Source organism: Limulus polyphemus, unplaced genomic scaffold (assembly GCF_000517525.1).
Source record: "Limulus polyphemus unplaced genomic scaffold, Limulus_polyphemus-2.1.2 Scaffold3761, whole genome shotgun sequence".
Classification (NCBI taxonomy): Eukaryota; Metazoa; Arthropoda; class Merostomata; order Xiphosura; family Limulidae; genus Limulus; species Limulus polyphemus.
The window spans coordinates 85582-107126 of record NW_013669371.1 but is presented as its reverse complement, the minus strand read 5'-3'; the positions used below and the strand labels follow the sequence as shown (position 1 = coordinate 107126).

At 31.1% G+C, this 21545-nt stretch overlaps 1 protein-coding gene across 1 annotated transcript; it reads right to left on the bottom strand.

Annotated features, from left to right (window-relative positions):
- Window positions 1-1500: 1500 nt before the first annotated feature.
- Window positions 1501-18723, bottom strand: LOC106469992 (integrator complex subunit 9-like). The gene is made up of 8 exons (XM_013930511.2): window positions 18199-18723; window positions 16137-16264; window positions 14023-14086; window positions 12422-12484; window positions 7057-7196; window positions 6158-6244; window positions 3316-3436; window positions 1501-1611 (listed from the first exon to the last, which is right to left on the bottom strand). The coding sequence occupies exons 1-8, from the start codon at window positions 18205-18207 to the stop codon at window positions 1507-1509; spliced, it is 717 nt and encodes a 238-aa protein (XP_013785965.2). The 5' UTR covers window positions 18208-18723; the 3' UTR covers window positions 1501-1506.
- Between the last annotated feature and the right edge of the window lie 2822 nt (window positions 18724-21545).

The following is a 21545-nucleotide window of genomic DNA, read 5'->3' as shown; positions in this document are numbered from 1 at the left end:
TATGCTCAGATGTACACGAGATAAACTGATTACACATAGCATACCTTTTCCTGATAAGTACTTGCTCTAACTTAAAACACTGTCCAATCACAATTCCCAGCTCTCTAAACTGCAATTATTCAGATGTTACTTACTGTAAGTATGTAGCTTTTACAGCTAAACATATCAATTTAAAAACAATCTTTCTTCACCTACAAGCCTATTAAGATTCAACTGCTTGAATGCAAATAAAATTTAGTAAGAATATTGTATATTTTACAAACTGTACCTAATGAATATACAGTACAGTCAAAAATTACCACCAGAGTGTATAGTTGTCACAGTGTAGGCACTATGTATCTACAGTACACACTGGACTTTAAATAATACATATTAACTCCAGTAGTACGTACAGGTCATGATTAAATACTGGAGGAGTACATACAATATCTATCTACGGTAGTGCATAGTCCTCTTAGCATAACGACACAGTTTGAAACTGGAGTGTAAGCACTATGTATCTACAGTACACACTGGACTGTAAACAATACATATTAAAAGGTAAAAACTACTTGAAAACCAAGTAGATTACAGTTGATATTACAGTTTACTGATTACAGTTCCTTTTATGGTCAACCTGCCATGAGAACATAAGTGAGGTATGACATTTGGATGCCAAGACTCGGAACTGATAAAATAATTTAGTTTTCTGTGCGGGTTGCCCATAAAGAAACTACCACAAAAATAATGATCAGTTCAGCATAAGTCTATTATTATTAGTATTACAAATATTGATTTTGAGATGTTACATTTCAAGAAGATTTTTATACTCGGAAGTTGTTTGCTTTTAATTTTTGTAGCTTTATTAAATGAAAGTCTAGTGAGTTTAATAACAAGTTTTAAGTTTTATGTGCAAAATCATTATCATAAGCTAGACTGTCTGAAAAACTCTAAATATTTAACTGTTAATTTAAACAATTTATCTAACTGACAGAAGTAATGTTATGACTTTTTTTTAAATGGATAAAAAATTGTTTGATTTCAGCTTCTTTCATCATTGAAATGTTTTTATAGGGAAATCAACACAAATTTATGTGCCATCAATAAATATTAAGCAAAAAAAGTGCATATGGTAAAGTAAATGTGTCAGTTTGATTATGTATTTAATTTGACAGCTTTATTACAGTTTCAGTTACTGTTTGCTTAAAATAGTCTCCGTTTATTTATTGCAGATAGCATATATTTCAGGTTCCTCTACCCTTACCACTCATCCAAAACCTTTAGACCACACACCTTTACGGAACTCAGACGTTCTTATTCTGTCTAGTTTAACTCAAACTCCACTGCTGAACCCTGACAGTATGCTAGGAGAATTATGCACTACAGTAGGTAAGTATTGTATATATTCTTCTACTACTTAATAATGACCTGTACATACTACTGGAGGTAGTTCAGGTTACTGCCTTGGAAGTTGTAATTGGACTCTTCTCACTGAACATGATATATCAACTGTAATCTACTAGGTTTTCAAGTAGTTTTTACCTTTTCATGTTCAGTGAGAAGAGTCCAATTACAACTTCCAAGGCAGTAACCTGAACTCATGGCTGATATCTTGAAAACCCCAAATACATCCTATAAAACAGCATAAATGTTCACTTACTAATATTGTACACTTGGGATTTTATAAACAAACAGCACAGCTTGAAAGTACTTAGAGCTATTATATATATGTAATAAAAGTACTCTGGCATTTGTATTGCAAGCAAACATATCACGAAGATGTAAAAGTACTAGCTCATATGTCAATGAGTGCTAAACATAGCTTGGACAATGTGTCTCTTCTATCAAATCATTCAAAATCAAAGAAGTTGAATGACATCAATTCAAAGGAGTAACAAGACACTATTATCCCACCAAGGCATTACGCACGTGTTCACCGCTTAAGGCACATTTTTGCAGACAAAAACAAGTTACCGAATACACAAAATTGGTTATTAAAATCACATTTGATGCTTGGTTAGGAATAACCAACCAGTGACAAAATATTAATCAATTACTTGTAGTAATGTAATTTCTAATCAAACATTCTTATGTAGTAAATGATTGTGATTAATATTATTGAACATTTTGTTAACTAGGAGTTTTTTTTCACTGCTATGGAACTCAGCATATGTCACCATGAAAGTACGATCTAAATTCTCTCATTTTGATTTTGTGTAAATTGCAGATACTAATGCAAAAGACAGCAAAATGTGCCAAGGACATCAGAGTTAGAGAATAAGAGAATTTACTCTTCGAGGGGGGTTCCTCAGTGTATGGTTTTGTTTTTGTTGCTGAAACACTTCAGACTGAAAATATTGTAAATGTTGTGTTTTTCATTTTTTGCTATAATTGATTGTCAAAACATTAACCAAAAGCTCAGTTGAGGCCAGAAAAGGATGAATATTTGGTTGAATTGCTAACTGTGCAAAAGCTTGCAAGAAAAAAGTGCTTAGAGTGGAAAATGTATGAAACAGCACAGTTCTAGTATTAAGATGTAAAGATTTTTAGGCCCATTTCATATGAGAAAATATCACGTTAACTATAGATCTTGATAAAAGAGTTTGCACAAAGGATCACATATAAAGTGTAATAAACTTAAAATAAGACCCAAAACTTGAGCGCTTTTGAATAGTTGACTATTCTTCTTCAGGAAAACAAAGGGTGTTCTTTGTTCTCCTGAAGAAGAATAGTCAATTATTCAAAAGTACTCGAGTTTTGGGTCTTATTTTAAGTTCATGTTAACTATAGGTACACTCTGTCACACTTTTTGTTATTTAGTTCTTATAGTGTTTTAGATCTACTTTTTTTGGTTGAATAGATCAATATATATTTTATTCGATAGGTTGGTTACCTGCTCCTGCAGTTTTCAGTTGGATTTATAAATGGTCTTTGATAGTGGACATAATTGTAAATAATTCAGAGAGGATGGGATTCTTTCATTTTGGCAGAGATTTTATCCCTTATGAAATTATGTCTTTTGTTTGAACTTTTAGTGTGATCAGTAGTGGTAACCACATAACTTTAAAATCTGATTTTTAATTCTGTCTAATGGATACTGCCTGCAGCATGTTTTATAGACTACAGTTCAGTAGAGTAAAATCACACAACAAATATCTAATTAATGTTAAATTCTGTCTAATGGATACTGCCTGCAGCATGTTTTATAGACTACAGTTCAGTAGAGTAAAATCACACAACAAATATCTAATTAATGTTAAATTCCCCCCAAAATATTTAACTTTATAAAAGATTATATATGATTTTGAGTTTTCAAATATTAGTAAGTACACCTACCACTTTCTCAGCAAATCCAACTACTTTCACTTTTGACAAACTACTGTTTACTTCTTTCAAAGAATACAGTTTCTTCCATGTTTTCGGTTTCAATACTTCACACAGCGGGGGTGATAACAGTCTAAAAAATAACAGTGAAATCATTATCTTACAAACAATACAAATTTTGATAACTGAACTTGCCTTTGAGTTGCTCTAACAATGTCATATGGATCATGCAGAGCATGTCATGCATCTTACAGCTCACATTAAATTCCAACATTAGCAGTTCTTATTTTGGCACTTCAAACCTTTCAGGTGATCAGTCTTAATGATAAGTTCAATAATGATATCTCATCAACATATATTATAAAATATCAGTTTAATAAAAGAGGATGAGAGAATGAACAGAGTGGGACAACACAAATGATAACGTAGAGAAAACTATTTCACTACGAAATGAAATCTTCCCACTACAACCTATCATAAAATAGTAGTTGCTCTGTAACATTCTAAACCTGGAAAAGCCTAGCAGTATGGCTTTCCATAGTGTAGTAACATAACCCCAAAGGTGGTATGTCAACTTTTAGAATTGAAGAGTCAAAGATCAACAAGAAATACTCATTTTTTCAGAAAACATAATGTTCTAATCCACTATTCACTAGTAAACCTAGGTTCTCTTAAACCTAGTTTATTTTTATTTTTTATTGTAATTCCAAACATTTCTACTAGTGACACATGAACGTTAGCTGGAGGGTCTCAGCATCTGAATGATGATAATGATGATTATGGGTTATTTGTTGAATTTTGCACAAAGCTACTCAAGGGCTATCTGCACTAGCCACCCTTAATTTTGAAGTTATAACCCAGAGGGAAGACAGTTAGTCAATGCCATCCACTGTCATAACAAATAGTGGGATTTGACCATTACTCTTATAATGCACTCATGGCTGCAAAGCGTGGAGCATAATTTCTTTCTTTATGGCAGTAACAGGGCATGAACCACTCAACCTCATATTGTACTAACCATTAGGCCAGATAATAGTGGTAGACTTGGCTTTTCGATATTTTAATTCATGCCTAAGTATTGTACATTAACAGCATGCATTACATTCTTGTTTTACAGAAATATTGCACATGATTACATAACAAATATTACTATGTTTTTTTATTAATTCAAACCAGTATCTTCTTTTCTTTTCTAACTTTACTCCATTTGTTATATCTTCCTTACAGACTTCAACTTAATTACACATTACACAACGTATAAACACATTTAAAATGTTAACAGTCACACAGAAGATGACAGCAACTCTAATGTTGAGATTTTACAAAAATGTGAAATGATTTTGAATATAACTGCATTATTAACAAAGTGAAATAATTTCATATGAAACCTTGCTATGTTTGATGATACTGACACATGAGTAATGGGCTGAACTGCACTCGAACGGAGATGGAATTGGAGTTCGTGTGCAAATTTTGAATGTATATCTACATTATCATGTCAGGAGATTGTTCTCAGATAACCTCTGTGCATCTGACATTTCTCGAGATAGCTAAACAAGAGCTTGGGATCATGGAGATAAGACAGTTACAAACACTACCATTTGCCTGAGACCTAATGAGGAAATCAAGATTTATAGCATTAAACATAGGGTAAGTTTTAGCCCTCTGCAACAAAGAACAGGGAGCTATTTGAAAAGTTTCAGGTGGCTTACTGTCAAAACTTATTTATCCTTTACATGAGAAAGTACATTTCCTACCACTGTATAATCATCATGTTAACATGAACAAAATGAAAGTTACATGAACCCATTACATTAAAGCTAGTCAGTGATGTTTTGATGTTATGCACTACTACAGTTATATTTAGCATTATTATAAATGTCCTTGTTTTTATTAGTTTTAAATGTATATTACATCTAGAACTGGGTAATTACTCAAATTCGATAATCCACTACCAGGTTCATCTATCAATTACATTCAATTAATTGATTATTTTCATGATACTTGGATGGCTGGAATAATCATAAATAGTAATAAACAGAAACACTAATTTCTATTAATTGATTATTTTTGTGAGTTGTGATGCTACTTAATTATGCTGAACAACTTCAAATTAATTTACAGTAATAAAGACAAATCACAATGGCAATATTTGAATGACTCAGAAACTTGGAATAATTAAAAATACTAACTTTTAACTGTTGATTATTTTCATGAAATTAATTGACTTAATTGTAATTTTGATAAATCCATTATTTTTACTTGACACTAGTTGATGTAATCAATGCTCGTAGTTAATCACTCATACTGATTAATTGAGTTAATTGCCCAGTTCTAATTACATCCAATAACAACCTTTTATAAATGTACAAATAAAAACTTGGTGAAATCATAGTTTGCATATGCAATAGAAAAATTTATGCATTCCTGTTCTTCACTTAAGTCCAATTAGTACTGTTTACAATACTCTATACTACTTTCAATTGACCCAGTCAATAACATGCATCAATGATTTTCTTCATGATCGATCTTAGAATCTGTACAGCTCATTAACACAAGAATGGTATGTGGATAATTGGCTCAGATGTAAAGTTGAAGCCTTATAATGCTAAACTTGATGTTTGATCCCCATGGTAGACACAGGACAAATAGCCCATTGTTAGGCTTTGTGCTAAGCCAATAAATGACAGAAAACACATGGCAATAAGTATTGGTCATAGATAGGGTACTCACAATCCATTGAATTATTCGTAGTATACAATACTCTACTGGAAAAAAAAAGTCGAACCAAAAAAAGATTAAAAACATTTATTTTGATCAGCTTTAAAAACTTCTAAACAATAAATGTCCTTACTTCAAAGTTTCTGGTTGTTTCCACTTGGTTGCAACTTTATTCTTAGGAGTTCTCTCAACATAATTTACCAGCTCTTCCATAAACTGCCTGAACACAATAGGTATCATTGAAAAATAGTATTTTGAATCTATGCATATTTAACTTTCAAACAAAAGTACATAAAAACTAAAGAATGAATGAATGTGTAAATCATGCACGAGCATTTAAACTATGAAGTAGTGCTTTCATGTTGTATTTAGAAGAAACTTCTAGTTAATTATACTAGACACAAGTGAAACAAGTTGTTCCAACAAGATTTAAGTCATCAATGAAAAATACATTTCAATACAAAGTCAAGAGTTTTCATCAGTTAGAAGGAGTGAATAATCTTAAGTGCTTATGACACCCTTGTCAGCCTATGGTTTTAAAGTCCTAAATCAGGGTTTTCAAAAGATATCCATAATGATCCTAATTTTTGAGAAATAAAAACTTCAACATACTGATTTAGTATTTAAGTTTATTTGAATTAGAAATATGCAACAAGCATGAATAAAAATTGCAACTACATAGTTACACTAAAAAAATTTTACAAACATTTGTTAAAAGTCTCAATAATTTTTCCTTTTAATGGGAATATAATTTGGGGAGACAGAAATTGTTTAATGTTTTTGAAACATTTTATTTATAGGAAATATGTAAAAATAAAAAGTTTAAGATCAACATTTTAAGTGACATTTTCTATTTTTCATATGATTTTTATGGCATGAAAAGCCAAGATGTCTGAAAGCATGAAACAGTGGTACATGTTTTTTGTGAAAGGAGTATATGGTAGATTTCAAACTTTATTACATGTAAACTTACCAAAATCGTAAACTTTACAAGTACTATTTGACAAATTACAATGGCATATACGTTCCTACCTTCCTATGTGAAGCGTTGGTTCAGTGGCATACACGATGCCTCTAAAATTTGTACTTTCAGTGATATATGGCAATGCCATCATATTCTGATAACTGGATATTAGAATCACATCAACTTCACCAAAGTCAAAAGTTCCCGTCTGTAAACAGTTTAGAAGATGATTTAATAATGTGAACTAAGATACTTAAATCACACAAAGTTGAAAACATCAAAACCTTACTCTGAACTAAAAGTACCAAATAACATGTAGAAAAAAAAAAAAAAATAAAGGCTAATGGTTAAACACTTTCCTCCTACTCCACCTGCTGCTCTGTTTTATTTTGCTATCAGTATTGAGGTGAAAATAAATTAGAGCTGAACTTTCCACTAAAAAAGCTGAGTTACTTCCATACAACCACTAAAGCTGAAAATACAGGGCAGAACTTACAGTAATTAAAAAAATATATTACTGAAAACCATGAATACATACGGTCAAGGAGACAAAAGGAACTTTGTTGGAAATACTGTAATCAGTGAACATGTGTAAGCACATCTTGAAATGTATCCAACATCAGTAAGTTAGAAGTTATGATAATGTAGAGATTAAGTACAATGACTTTGTATGAAATATTCAATCGATCAAATAAGTTAAATAATGTGCAAAAAAATTAAATTCTACAAGGATCAGATAAGTAGTGTTTACAGGGTAGGAAAAGTCAGCATTGGTTCAAATTCAGAAGAAAGCTATGTTATTACTGGAAATCTAATTGTGACAAAGTAGCAGTAGGAGTGTTAAAAAGGAAAAGCTTACATAATTCCCTGGTGTCATCTTAATCTCCATGACAATAAAAATACTTAACCCTTTAAAATTACTGCAAAATTTTCCAACTACAAATGGATAAAAAATAAATATAATTTTATTTAATTTATGATTACTAACTACATTTTATACGGGTATATAAAGAGTACATATACACTTTTGTTTTGCAACTTGGTCCGTAACTATAAACAACCACAGTTTTATGACGTATAACTGATTATAACATCCTCAATAAATTTTCATTATGTATGAAAGTCAGAGGTAGAAAAAAATTGGATATTTTAGTTTAAAATGGAACTTTTCTCACTCCTCATAATATCTCATCACATCTTCACTTCCTAAATATTGGTTCAACAAAGTTAAGTAAACATAGGGTAACCAGGACAAAATAAATGACAAGAAGAGCATTTGCCCTTCTCACATTTGCAAAGTCCTTTGCATATTCTGGTCTAAAAAAATATTTTTATTAAAATGTACTATATTTTAGTTGCAACAAGATTCTACACAATACTATAATGGACATTTTTTAATAAATAGTCAAACAATCAACATGGTTACTATTCTTGTTTTTCACAGGGTTCTAGTTAATCGAACTCTGGGGTCCTGTACGCTCGAAAATTTGTCGGTGCACACAAGATTAGACCCCCCAGAGTACCAAATACACACTGCAAAATGTCCTATAAACAAGGCAACACACAAGTACTTTGCTTTAAACTTTGTACCATAAAAACTAAGCAGCAAACAGTTTGCACACAGTTGTCCACAATCAACTTCTAACAGGTTTCATAAATGACAATAAATTGCATGAAAATAAAGCCATGTGAAAGTACCACGAATAATCCTTTCACTTTGAGTAGGTCAAAGTGCACATGTCAAAAACATTCAGTTACATTCAAAATTTAATCAACTACTTTATTATCAATTTATATGAATAAACTCAATATCAGAACATAGATAATAAATCAAAGTTTAGTATTATTAAATTTTAAGTTCTTAATTGTATAAGAAATTATTTTTTAAAAATTCTCAATCCCCCCTACTATGAGAAAAGTGATGTTTTTTTATCTATATCTTCCCTCTTCTCTAATTTTTACCACCCCTCCAAGAAGTATGAAATTTAATGTAAATTACTTATTATAATATTATTCATCATTCAGGCAAAGCATAATTTACATAGCCTTCAATCTTATTTAGTTACAGAGCAATAAAATAGAAAATTAGAACCCTCTTGACACACCCAAAGGTCACATCCTCTCTTTAAGAATTTGCCAATAATTCTCTCCGACATTTAAGACTATAGTATTTATAACCAATAGAAAGCCAATGTTTTTCTATATCAAATGACATACTATGTTGTTGTCCGTAGAGAAAACTGTCTATTTTCCTTCCAAGTCAAACTTTATATTCCCACAGAAAACACATCAATGAGTTTTAGCTGAATTTTTAACAGTTTTTGTCACATAGTTAGAAAGCCAAAAAATTGTGATAGTTATGGAACATTGTTTCCTTATTGCATGCTACTATTCTGTATTATTTAATTAAATAGAAATTATTTAATGCAGTAGTACAATTCAGGTAAGTACTTTATTTATTGTTTTTCACGTGTATTCTTTTTTCATTGTTATAAAATTAACTAAAATGTAAAAATTGAAAACTTTTTAGGTTAGATAAAGTAAAATAATATAATAATAATATTACTAATAATAATTTTTATGAAGTATGCTTGTGAGTAGTCTGTGCATTATGTAATTCAATACCATAATGGAGCTGCACGTTTGCCATGTGACATACAATTCATACAATTCAAAGGGCAATAAAACAATAAAATTTAAGTATAAATAGATGTATACTGTTACAAGCTTTAAGCTAATTAGGATAAACAATTGTGGATTTTTGGTACAATTTGAAGTCATTCCAGAAAGAAAATATTGGAAATTTATAATTATTTGCTAATTTTTTTTATGGTGGTTACAATGTTGGTCAAATTAACCATCCTCATATAGAAGTAAGGTGAAGAAAATAACAGATAATATATAATGTTTGTCTGGAAAAAAAACAAAAAAAACATTTTATATTTATTTAGCAGGTTTTAGGGGTAATGCAAATGATATTTAAAACTTACAAATGAAGAAAAGTATTTTCGACCTTATCGTGAAAATTACTTTGCACTCATACAGGGAAACAACATGCAGTTTAAATTGTAAATATAATTCTTCATTAGACATTATGATGCTTTTTTCCACTTGCAGAAGGTAAACATGTTAGTGTACATTGTAAATAAAATTTTTCATTGACACTGAGGTGCTTTTTTTCTTTGAGTTTATTAAATTCTACCCATGGGGCCCTTGAAAATCTCACTTGTACTCTTGAAAAACAAGAGGGAATCCTCAATAGCTATGGAACATTTAGACAGGATTAGAGTAAATTAATCTAATAAACCTTTTTTATCTTTTTATTAGCTATATTTATTTGCACCCGCAATACCAAGCATGGAGCGGGATTATACCAGATTCGATTTTATTGCTCATCAGAATCTCTACCAGCCTACCCTCAAATTGAAATTATTTGTAAAAATTTGTGTAGCCATGTGCAAAAACTGAGCTGTTTTTGTTGAATAACTTTGCACATGTGATTTATATTTAGACTAAATTTAACACCTAATTGTAGGTTGTAAAGATCTACCAGCGTACCAAATTTGAAAAAAAATCCATAAAAATTAAGTATGTTTTTCTATCAAATATAAAGTTTCTGTACTTTCAGTGCATAGAAAAAAAGGAAAAGAAATTCAATCAAAATTGGAGGTTTTATATCTCATGTATTTCTTAACCTTGTTGCAGCAGGCTTGTGCAATCTACAGAAATCGAGTCACAAATTTCACTTCTACAACAATACAAGTCAAGGAGTAACTGAGATTTCTTAAAATATCATCTCAAAAACTGGTAAGATTTCATAACAGATCATACGTATCCTATACACAAATAATAACGGTTTTATAATTAAGTGTTTTTACTAAAGATGTGTTATTTTTCTATTGTAGTTACTCGCATTCAAACTATTAACAAATTGATTTTCATTTTCAGTATCAAAACACTTTTCTTCATCATATAGTTTCATATTTTATTTGCATAATCTCTAGAACTTCCTAAAAGGATATCAAAAATTTTTTAAGGTAAATTTTTATATTATATTTTTCATTTTCTCAACCATATCACTCACACTAGCTATTATCATCAATGTAAGATGCAATGAAATAATTAAAATTAGGAAAAAAAACTTACTTTTTAATTTTTTGTAGAATATCTTTAGTTTCCTTTTGTTAACTTCATAATTTCATCTCTTTTTTTACATATGGCTAATTTTTAATGTTTTATTTTCTTGTCTTTTACAACTTATTATTCATCTCGACACAAGTCAACGGTGTCCTCGAGGCATATTACAATTTCTTTGGGAGATATGTACAACCCTTTGGCCAAATATTCGTTCAGTGCATAATATCGTAAGCTTAAGAACGAACGCGAAATATGATGTATATTTAAAAAATGTTTAAACCTTTCAATTATGCATTTTAAAACATAACTGACACATAATTAACCAAAATATAATAGTAATACCTAAGTACAATTTAAACAGTATCTCTAACTATAACATATTTAGGTAAGAAACAACCGTAAGTGCTATACTTGATCAAGTAGCCAACAATAGTATAGTCAATTTAATGTAGTTTGTGGTGAAGATTTCGTGGAAATTTCAAAATAACCATTGTTACTTTATATTATAAAATAAGCTCTTTCTAACTGTTATGTAAGCATCTTAGTGGATAGACGTACCTCTACTCTATTACCATTGTATTATTGAAAATACAGAGAGCCAAAGTAGAAATTTGTCATAGCTCGTTGGTCACGTGACATCTGAAGTTTTAAGTAGTTTTTTATAAGTTACTTAAAAGATAGCTAAAATAAAACTTCGAATCATAATATACAATACAATATTAAATTTATTCACAATACATTGATATTAAAAGTGTTTAATTAAATTTTGAATGTAACCCAGTGACTTGTGCAGAAAAGTACTTAAAGGGGCTCCTGTTGTGAAAGGGTTAATGGATTGCCTTGTATTTGAGTAAGGATCCAGTCAAGTACATCCACTGAAAATATGTGATAATTTGTATTACCACAGTTTGAGCTACAGAAAGGGGAAAATTGTTAAACTATAACTCCTGTTAATAACATACAGTGTGTCTTGCCAGACGACACACTACCGTGTGTTTTGATAACTGAAAAAAAAAAGAAGAGAAGATGAAAGTAGGATTTTTTCAAAACAAGTAGGAGAGTGGATAAAAAAAAAGTAGGACTTGCCACCCTGCCTTTGAAATACACAAACATTCTGTGTATTTCTGTTGAAAATATGAAAGGATCTGATCACAGAACTTTAGTCTACATAATTATATTAGAGGAAAGGGGGAAACAGCATTAAGTCTCCCCTATAATGATAAGACTTTACATACCTCTTTCACATGCACTATGTACAGAAGTCCCAAAAATGGTAAAAAACATTTTATGACTTACCTCTGGCACTAAAAACTCTGGTGTACTGTCCACAAACACTCTTCCAGCACATTCCTTCAGCTCCTGAATTAAATAATTGCCAATTCAGTGAGAAACATATTTATGGATATTTTCCACATCTAACACTTGGGGTTTCAATAAACATATACAATAACAACGAGTTAATATTTCATAATTAACTTTCAATTAATGATGTTATATAATTAAATTAAGAACTATAGTTTAAGAATATCTAACTAGAATAGAAAAGTGGTTTAAATCCTGACTGATTAGTTTGAAAAAAAAAACAATTGATCATGTAATAACCCTTTTAACTTTTTAAATAAAATAAAAATGTTTATAAGGATATCAACCCCTCTATCAAAAAGACCGAGGATCAAGTACCAGCCACTACCACTACAGGAACAGACCTTTTCAGGACTTCCCTGCAGATGGCAGCAGGTTAGCAGCTGAAGTGTAGGATAAAAACCAGTTAGTATTTAGTTACTAAAGAAATTAATAGTTAATTAATACTTAAAAGTTAAATGATCACCACTACCTTCCCATACATACAAACATAAAGAAATCAGTATTCGCTGTATTTATTTTAGCAATGAACTACAACAACACTACACAAGCTAGATTTGATGCCTTTCAACCTTTTAATGTCATTCTTTTATATTTAAAATTATAAAAAACATGATTAAAAAAAATTATTTTAGGCATGTGAAAAATAACCAAGCAAGCTTCAAAAATACATGGAACAACCATTCTAGGTGTATTTTCTTTGACATTTTTGGCACATGGCTTTCTTCATGTCGAGAATTGACTTTACTACAGAAACATTCCATATTTCATAAAATCGAAAGTGTTTGAAAACTTTAGATGAAGCGTTCATCCTGGAGTTAGTATCAATTTGTTTAAATTCATCCTTGTGGGTTGTCACCATCAATATTTTGATTTTCACACCCACTATCAAAATGTTTTGGATCAATTGCAATGAATGAGCAATTTAAGTACATATTGGTCAATATGGCACCACAATTTATCTATCACAAAGTAAATTGCAGTTGTAAATCTTTTGTCCAGTTTTCATTATTAAAATAAAGGTTTTAAGATATAATGTGATCAACCAACTGTTGACAAGATTAAGTAAGCAAAATAGCACTACATATTACTATGTATCATTAGCCCATAAACTACTTTTACACCATTAGGCCCACATATTGCATCATATTGAATATTTTATGTTTTTATCTATCACAACACTCAATGTAAAGAATACATGATAAAAAATTGGTTGAAATCACTCACTTTCTACATAAAATAACTGAAACATTCCAGCAGTAACTAGAGGGATTATATGTAATACTGAGAGTTTTTGTTTTGTTTAAACCTTTTTTTTTTTACTCGTATGTTATTAAGGACCCTATAATCAACAAAGTTATGGACCAACAAGTAACTTCATGCATAAAGTTTAGTAAGAATTGTTTGAAAAGCCAATGGAATCCTTAGACAATTGTAGGGTTAAATCAAACAAGAAAAACAAAAGTTTACAAGAAACAATAACTGTATATTTTAACAATGTTCATTTTTTAATATATATACACACACACACATACCCCTTCAAGTTGTGCATCAATACTATCTCGAGGAGTCCATATTGGAAGACCAGATATTCTGGGACTGCAAAGTAATAATAACACAGCTCAAAATGTAATAAAGGATTCTCAAATCCAAGTTCAACACACCTAAACCTGTTTAAAGGTGCATTTCTATATAATTAACAGTTCTTAAATCATCATTTCTACATTTTCTTGTATATAACTAACTTAATGCCTTTCCATTATAACCATTCATGTATGCAAGTGCATCACACATATTTTTCCTTGTTATTTACTAGAATAACTTATAAATGTTGTCATAGCACTAGTATTGGTGTTTCTCAAATTATATAACCAATAATATTTGAAGTGGAACTATGATATAGTTTTATTTATTAGCGTGAATTAAATGTAAATTTAAACACAAACATACATTCCATATGGAATGATGCAAAACCATGATCCAAAATGATTTTTTTCTGATTCATATCCTTGCAGATGTATTAAAACCTGCACTGTTGACATCATGACACAATGTCACAACAGGATCTTCCATGTGTACCTTTTATTTGCAAGGTTAATTACATCCCAACCAATAATCGTCACAAAAGAAAACAGGCAATTAGTGAAACATAAACACAACCTAATACACACATCTTTATTTTGTATAGGGGGGTTATTATATTTTACATGCTTTATTTCAGGATGCTAATACACTTTATTTCATTTTATACAGCTACTATGAAACAAAGAAACTAAAATGGGTGCTACTATAGTGTGCAGCCTACAAAGATATTTACACTATAGCATGCAGTCTACACAGATATTATCATCATCACCATTTTAATGATTCACTAAAACATAATTTCTTGCTAAATAATTTATATCTATCCACGTCTTTATTCGGCAAATAATAATAATTTAATAAGTTGTGTGTTCTAAAAGAGTACCTTAATTTTAGGTTATATTTGTGCAGTTTTGATTGTTGGAATATATTTCATTCCGATTTTATTTGCCCCCAAAACATTATGTAATGGTATTTTGTACTTTATTAGTTTAAAATTGTTGATTATGATAAATGGTGTCAATTGCAAATAAACAAAAGATAAAATGGCAACGATGATAGTTTTTGTGTAGACCGCATGCTATAGTGTAAATCTCTTTGTAGACTGCATGTTATAGTGTAAATATCATTGTAGACCACTTGCTATAGTGTAAATATCTTTCTGAACCACCTGCTATAGTGTAAATATCATTGTAGACCACATGTTATAGTGTAAATATCTTTCTGGACCACTTGCTATAGTGTAAATATCTTTCTGAACCACATGCTATAGTGTAAATATCTTTGTAGACTGCATGCTTTAGTAGCACCCTTAAATGTATGTAATGACTGATCTTCTGCCATGTATTTTGTTCTATGATTTTTATGTCTTCAACTGATTACTGGTCTTATGTTATCTGTTGTACGACATTACTTCTGTTACTATACCTTATTTACTGAAAATTATAAAGGCCCTGATATGTCTTAATCTACATAGACAAACAGAGTTTTTCACATTCTTTTCACACAAGTCCTAACAACTGTAGGTTGTAATCCATCTCATTTGCTGATGCCTGAAATGGTTAAAATGGTAAATGTAAGAAATGCAATGGCTGTACAATGTGAATACTACATAATATGCAACCTTGCATGTATATATCAAGAAAATGGGTAACACAACTTTGCATAAACACATGTGCATGAAGACAACTTTCATTAACTGTTTAAATTTGTCTGGCATTTTGTATAATTATTAAGGTCATGAACAATACTGAAAAAAAATAATTTAACTATATTCTCACACTTCATTTCAAAGAAATATGCACTTTTTTTTTCAAAATAGTTAACTATTGTGTTTTAAGTTACAACCTACACCAACAAAAAGACTATAGTCTCTAATGGCCAATGAGTATTAATAGTTACATAAAAAAGGGGTGGGAGACTTCTGACAATGCCACTCTTCTTTGCCACTATTTTTTTCATCATTCTTTCAAAAACTGAAAACAAAAAAATTTGCCAAGACAGTATCATTCTTTTAACCAAATACAGTAGACCATTATAAACACTAATTCATATCCGCTGAACTTACCTGTGAACTAACGGTAATGGAAGAAAGGATAACACTGATGTCATGTCTAATCCACAATCTAGCATTACGGCAGTATTTTTAAATTTCAAAATATTGCAGGACTTGTTGGGGTTGTTACTTAGGCAATACTATAAGTAAATAAATACACCTTTATTAAACTACAAAAGTAATAAATGCAAACATAAGTTTTAACATTATTTTAGCCCAAAAACCAAAGTGATGTAAAAATTCTTAATAAAATGTTAGACTTTAAGAAAATCTAAGTTACAAATATATACATTAAAAAAAAATTTAAACCTTTCAGTGGCTGGGACATAAGTTTTCCAGTGCTCCCCCCTCCCCCTCACACTGCGACTGGAAACAAATGTTTCCCATTCTCATTTAAAATTGCTGCGCATGACATATGGGAGTAAAATGAGTTGGAAAGTATTTATTGTCATTCCACCTAATGTTGATATATGGTTTCCTTCAATGTTTTCCACTCAGCCCTTCAGTAACCAACAAGATGCGTGCCCGCATCGCTAGAGTGACGAGTAGTAACCCTAATTACTATGTAAATATGCTTGATACACTTGGCTCAGATAGCTTAGGAGATTGTGAAAGTAAGTTAAGTAGTGTTCAGATGCATGATGATGAAGAGGCAATGAAGCAAGAGGATGCTAGCTCTCCATCTAGTGATGATAGTCAAGATGATGAACCTGGTCCCAGCAGAGGAAGGCGTAAACAGTCGCAATGTCAGAGGGTGGGAGCAATTGGAAATATATGTAACAGCCCCAGTGAATGGGTTAAGAGCACTACTGTTCACACAGAATTAAAGTCATGACACAGAAAACTAAAACTTACTTTTTTATTAGAGGGAAAAAAAATTCAAATATGAAGCATAACATGAAAGTGTGCTGAGAAAAGTTTTGCATTTCTGAAATCAACTTCACTTTCTATACATTAATTTTGTCTAACTAAGCTACAATAGGGAATCTTTAAAGATGTCTACTGCATTTCTTAGTCTATGATAATTAGTCTATTAATTTAAGGAAAGCGTTGCGATCACAACAAAATATCGTATACATACTACAAGGAAAGCGTTGCGATCATAAAAAAATATTCGTATACATACTACAAGGAAAGCGTTGCGATCACAATAAAATATCGTATGCATACTACAAGGAAAGTGTTGCGATCATAACAAAATATCGTATACATACTACAAGGAAAGCGTTGCGATCATAACATTAATTTTGTCTAAGCTACAATAGGGAATCTTTAAAGATGTCTACTGCATTTCTTAGTCTATGATAATTATTCTATTAATTTAAGATATTACAATAACATTCAGACAAAAAGGGAACATCTAGTCCTTCAAAGCTCTCCCTGCCAACCCACCCTTAAGAAGTGAAAATTTAAACCCACATTTATTTTTCACTAAATTATCAAATACCTTTAAAAGTATTGTAAGATATTGACCTACTACTACCAACAGTGACTCATTCCATAAGCCATTCACCCTGTTAAAAAAATTAAAAGTGTCTTAACTGCCTATCTTTTCCAAATTGAGTTTGGTGTCCTCATGTCTTTCGAATAAAGCACAAGGAAATCAGAGGATTTTATCATGTTGATCCTCCAAATAATCTTGTAAACTTCAAATTTCAATGAGATCACATCTTAGCCTCCATTTCTCAAGTGTAAATAAATTAAGAAATATTTACTCATCCCCATAAGATAACACTTCCATCAACCAACTGATCCAAATCATTTTGGAGCACCTAAACGTTCTTAATACAGCTATAAACATCAGAGTTTATCATCTGTAAACTACTAATTTAGTAATTAACAGACTTATCACTTAAATGATTTATTTGATAATAATAAGTTATAAGCTATTAACATAAGAATTAACACAACCACAATTATATAAAAATTAAATGCAAAAAAAGGGCCATAATTCAGTCTACTTTTATAAATTACACTAAAAGTAAAAACTACAGTGACATGTAACGAAATTGATATTTGTTTTTTAAACGTATCTAAAAGTCAGAATTAATTAACATTTAATAACAATCCTTACCAGCTTCATCTTCCCGGCTGAATTCTTAATTTCTGGTTCTGTTCTGTTCAGAGGTTTGGCTATTTGAACTTCAAAGTAAAATTACAAAAACGAAATGACTTTTTATTAAACAGTTACAATTCAGACTGTAGCCTGAAAGAAGATTACGAGTTTAAAATGCACCTTTGCGCTTAAATAGTAATTCTGAAGTTAAAATCTGTCACTTTCAGTTTTATAAAATCAAGTAAATCTTGATCCTGCAGTTACTGAACATGTCTTATTTGGGCTTAAGTTTTTGAACTTCACTTCAGTCATAAGCATAATAAGGCCTTACACATCAAGCTCGCTCTGACTGTGCAATAATTTAAATTTATCTTGATATCTGGCACATATTGTATTAGCAAATAAGACTAATACTGCATTTTAGTACAATTCTTTTAATACTCTAAAAACTGTTTATGTTTAAATACTAAGAACAGTAGTGACAAATTGCAATGACAAAATTTCACGAAAAACTAATTGAGACAATATTACATACATCCTCTCCAAAGTATTTAGGGACCAACGATTAATTACATAGCTTTATGTTATTAAATAAGCATAGATGCATCATTTATCAAAGTTAGAAACAAGATGAACAGCTAAAACATAAGAAGTGAAAAATTATATTTCATTTTTGCGATAAAACGAGTGTTTTCTTCCAGAGTAATAGTAAATAAAAACGAGTGTTTTTATTAATATTTGTTTCTTAATTAAACACTTTTTATTCAAATGGACCTGGAGGTGAGGTGATCGACTCGCAATTTTAGGATCGGGTTCGAATACCTGTCCCCGGACATGCGCGTCCTTTCAGCCGTGCGGGCATTAAAATGTGATGGTCAGTCCTACTAATTGTTGTTAAAAGAATAGCCCAAGAGTTGGAGGTGGGTTGTATTGACTAGCTGCCTAACTTTTAGTCTATTGTTGCTAAATTAGGAACGGCTAGCGCAAATAGTCTTGGAGAGCTTTGCACGAAATTCAAAATAAACCAATTCATTCAAATAGGCATTTTGGGCGCAATGATATATTTAATACTACGTTTATTACCAGTACTGTTTGGCGTATTTACTATATCTATTTTTATTATTTTAATTTTTCATTATTACATTTTTATTATAGAGATGCTGATGAAAACGAGGGTACCCAACTGATGAAACAATGCATTATAATGTTACGTATCTGCTTGTTTGATAATTTCCCATAAAATTTCTTTCCGAGAAACTTCAGCGATACAAGTCCTTTCTTAAATAAAACTAGTTTATTCTTTTTCAATACAACTTTGCAATACACAGAATTTCCACAATAACTTTAACTTAACACACGCTATAATTCACAACGATTCACGCACTTTACTTACGGTCACTACCGCTCGCTTGACTCAATTATCTGTCTATCTGCCATTATATCTCCGCTTTATTTACCGGGCTTATATATTAAGATAGAGGACGTCTGGCAAACACTCGAGCCTTCATGATCCTTCTAGAAACCCATCACGTGTTACCAGCGTCACTTGACTTCCGCTGTCGTAACAACAATTTTTATAAGTAAGAACAGTATATTTAATTAACTATAGTCATTACCGTGTTGATTTTTATTTTTGATATAAATATGTAGTCGATCTGATCAAAAGTTAGAATTAATGACTGTAGAAAAATGTTTAGTAAGTAAGTGAAATATTCAACTGGATATGGAAACGTGGATGTTATGTCAGGGTAGCTTCACACACTATGACCATGAAATGCCTATGTACTTCGTGGCAGTGGGGTCTATTTTCACACACAGTAGTCCAATTGGGGTCCTGGTAATCAACTGGAATATATCATTTGTTAACATGTTTTTCTGTAGTAGTACTAGTTATTGTACAGAGCGAAATTTCACAATTTAAAGAACTATTAGTTTTAATTTATAAAAGCTGTCTGGCAAGTGTCAATTGTGTACCAAACTGTAATAATACCGGCTAGTAGGTTTTTCCAAGATAAAAAAAACTACTGAAACTTTATATTCGAGCAGTCCGACGATGGGAAATGGACTGTACCAATGAATCGGAACTATCCACTAAAAATATTTTCAGTATGCTACTTATTACGTAAATAATTTGAGACCACTAAAGCCACGCTTCTGTCATCTCATTACACCAAACCCGATAGACAGATATGATAGGGTTGTATGGATGCTTCTTATCAAAGTTTTTTTTAATTAAAATCGTAGACTAAGAGATAAAATTACTGTTACGTCTCTGTTCGTTTGTTAATTTTCCGTAGAAATTCTTTCCCAGAAACTTCAGCGATACAAGTCCTTTCTTAAATAAAACTAGTTTATTCTTTCTCAATACAACTTTGCAATACACTTAATTTCCACGGTCACTTTAACTTCAACACACGCTATAATTCACAACGAACGATTCACGCATTTTACTTAGTACCGCGTTTGACTCAATTGTCCGTCTCTGTCTGTCTGAAAATTCAATTATCTCCCGTCACTTCTCGCCGGTCTTATATACTATAAAAGCGCGAGTCTAGCAAGCGCTCGAGCCTTCAGGAACGTTCGAGATACTCATTACGTGTTACGAGAGTCACGTGACTTCCGCTGTCGTAACAATACTTTTATAATATTGAGAGGTGATTACACTCTGCAATTTTGGATTATTTTGTTTGTTTGTATAACGCCCCCACGGCTGAAAGGACAAGCATGTTTGGTGGGACGGGAATTCAAACCCGCGATCCTCAGATTGCGAGTCGAGTGCCCTAACCACCTGGCCAATTTTGGATTAAAAAACAAACTTCCTTGAGATTATGTTATAGGGTACATTACATGATTATTGTTATTCATAAAGAGATAATAACGATATGCCAAAGAAAATGATAGTGAAATTTTCATTTATTTTGTATGTAAAAATACAAAAACCACCTCCATTCATACAATTAAAAATAAATATTTATTCATCTGTTGTTACCAATTCTGTTAAATTTGTCAATAACCATTATTAATTTTTTCACATATTCATAAAAAATAATTATTAAACAATACAATTGTTACCTAATCTATCACATATCCCAGTTCCGGTATTTTTACAGCTGAATGTGATTAAGGTTTAATATTGTAAAAAGAAAGTCTGTTAATAATTATTAAAAAAAAAACTTCTGTTGACAAATGCAATATTTCTTCAATTGGGGTAACAATGCATTGATGAATAAGAACGTATTGTTGCGTCAGCGAGTCACATGACTGCTGTGACGGTGCCTGGCATGGCCAGGTGGATAAGTCGCTCGACTCACAATCTGAGGGTCGCGGGTTCGAATCCGCATCCCACCAAACATGCTCGCCCTTTC

Excerpts from the sequence above, each read along its gene's own strand:
- LOC106469992 (XM_013930511.2), bottom strand. Across the intron at positions 7,197-12,421 it reads CAGAGTTTTTAGTGCCAGAG|ACGGGAACTTTTGACTTTGG; the intron begins GTAAGTCATAAA and ends AACTGTTTACAG. Across the intron at positions 1,612-3,315 it reads TTGGATTTGCTGAGAAAGTG|GATGTATTTGGGGTTTTCAA; the intron begins GTAGGTGTACTT and ends GCTGTTTTATAG.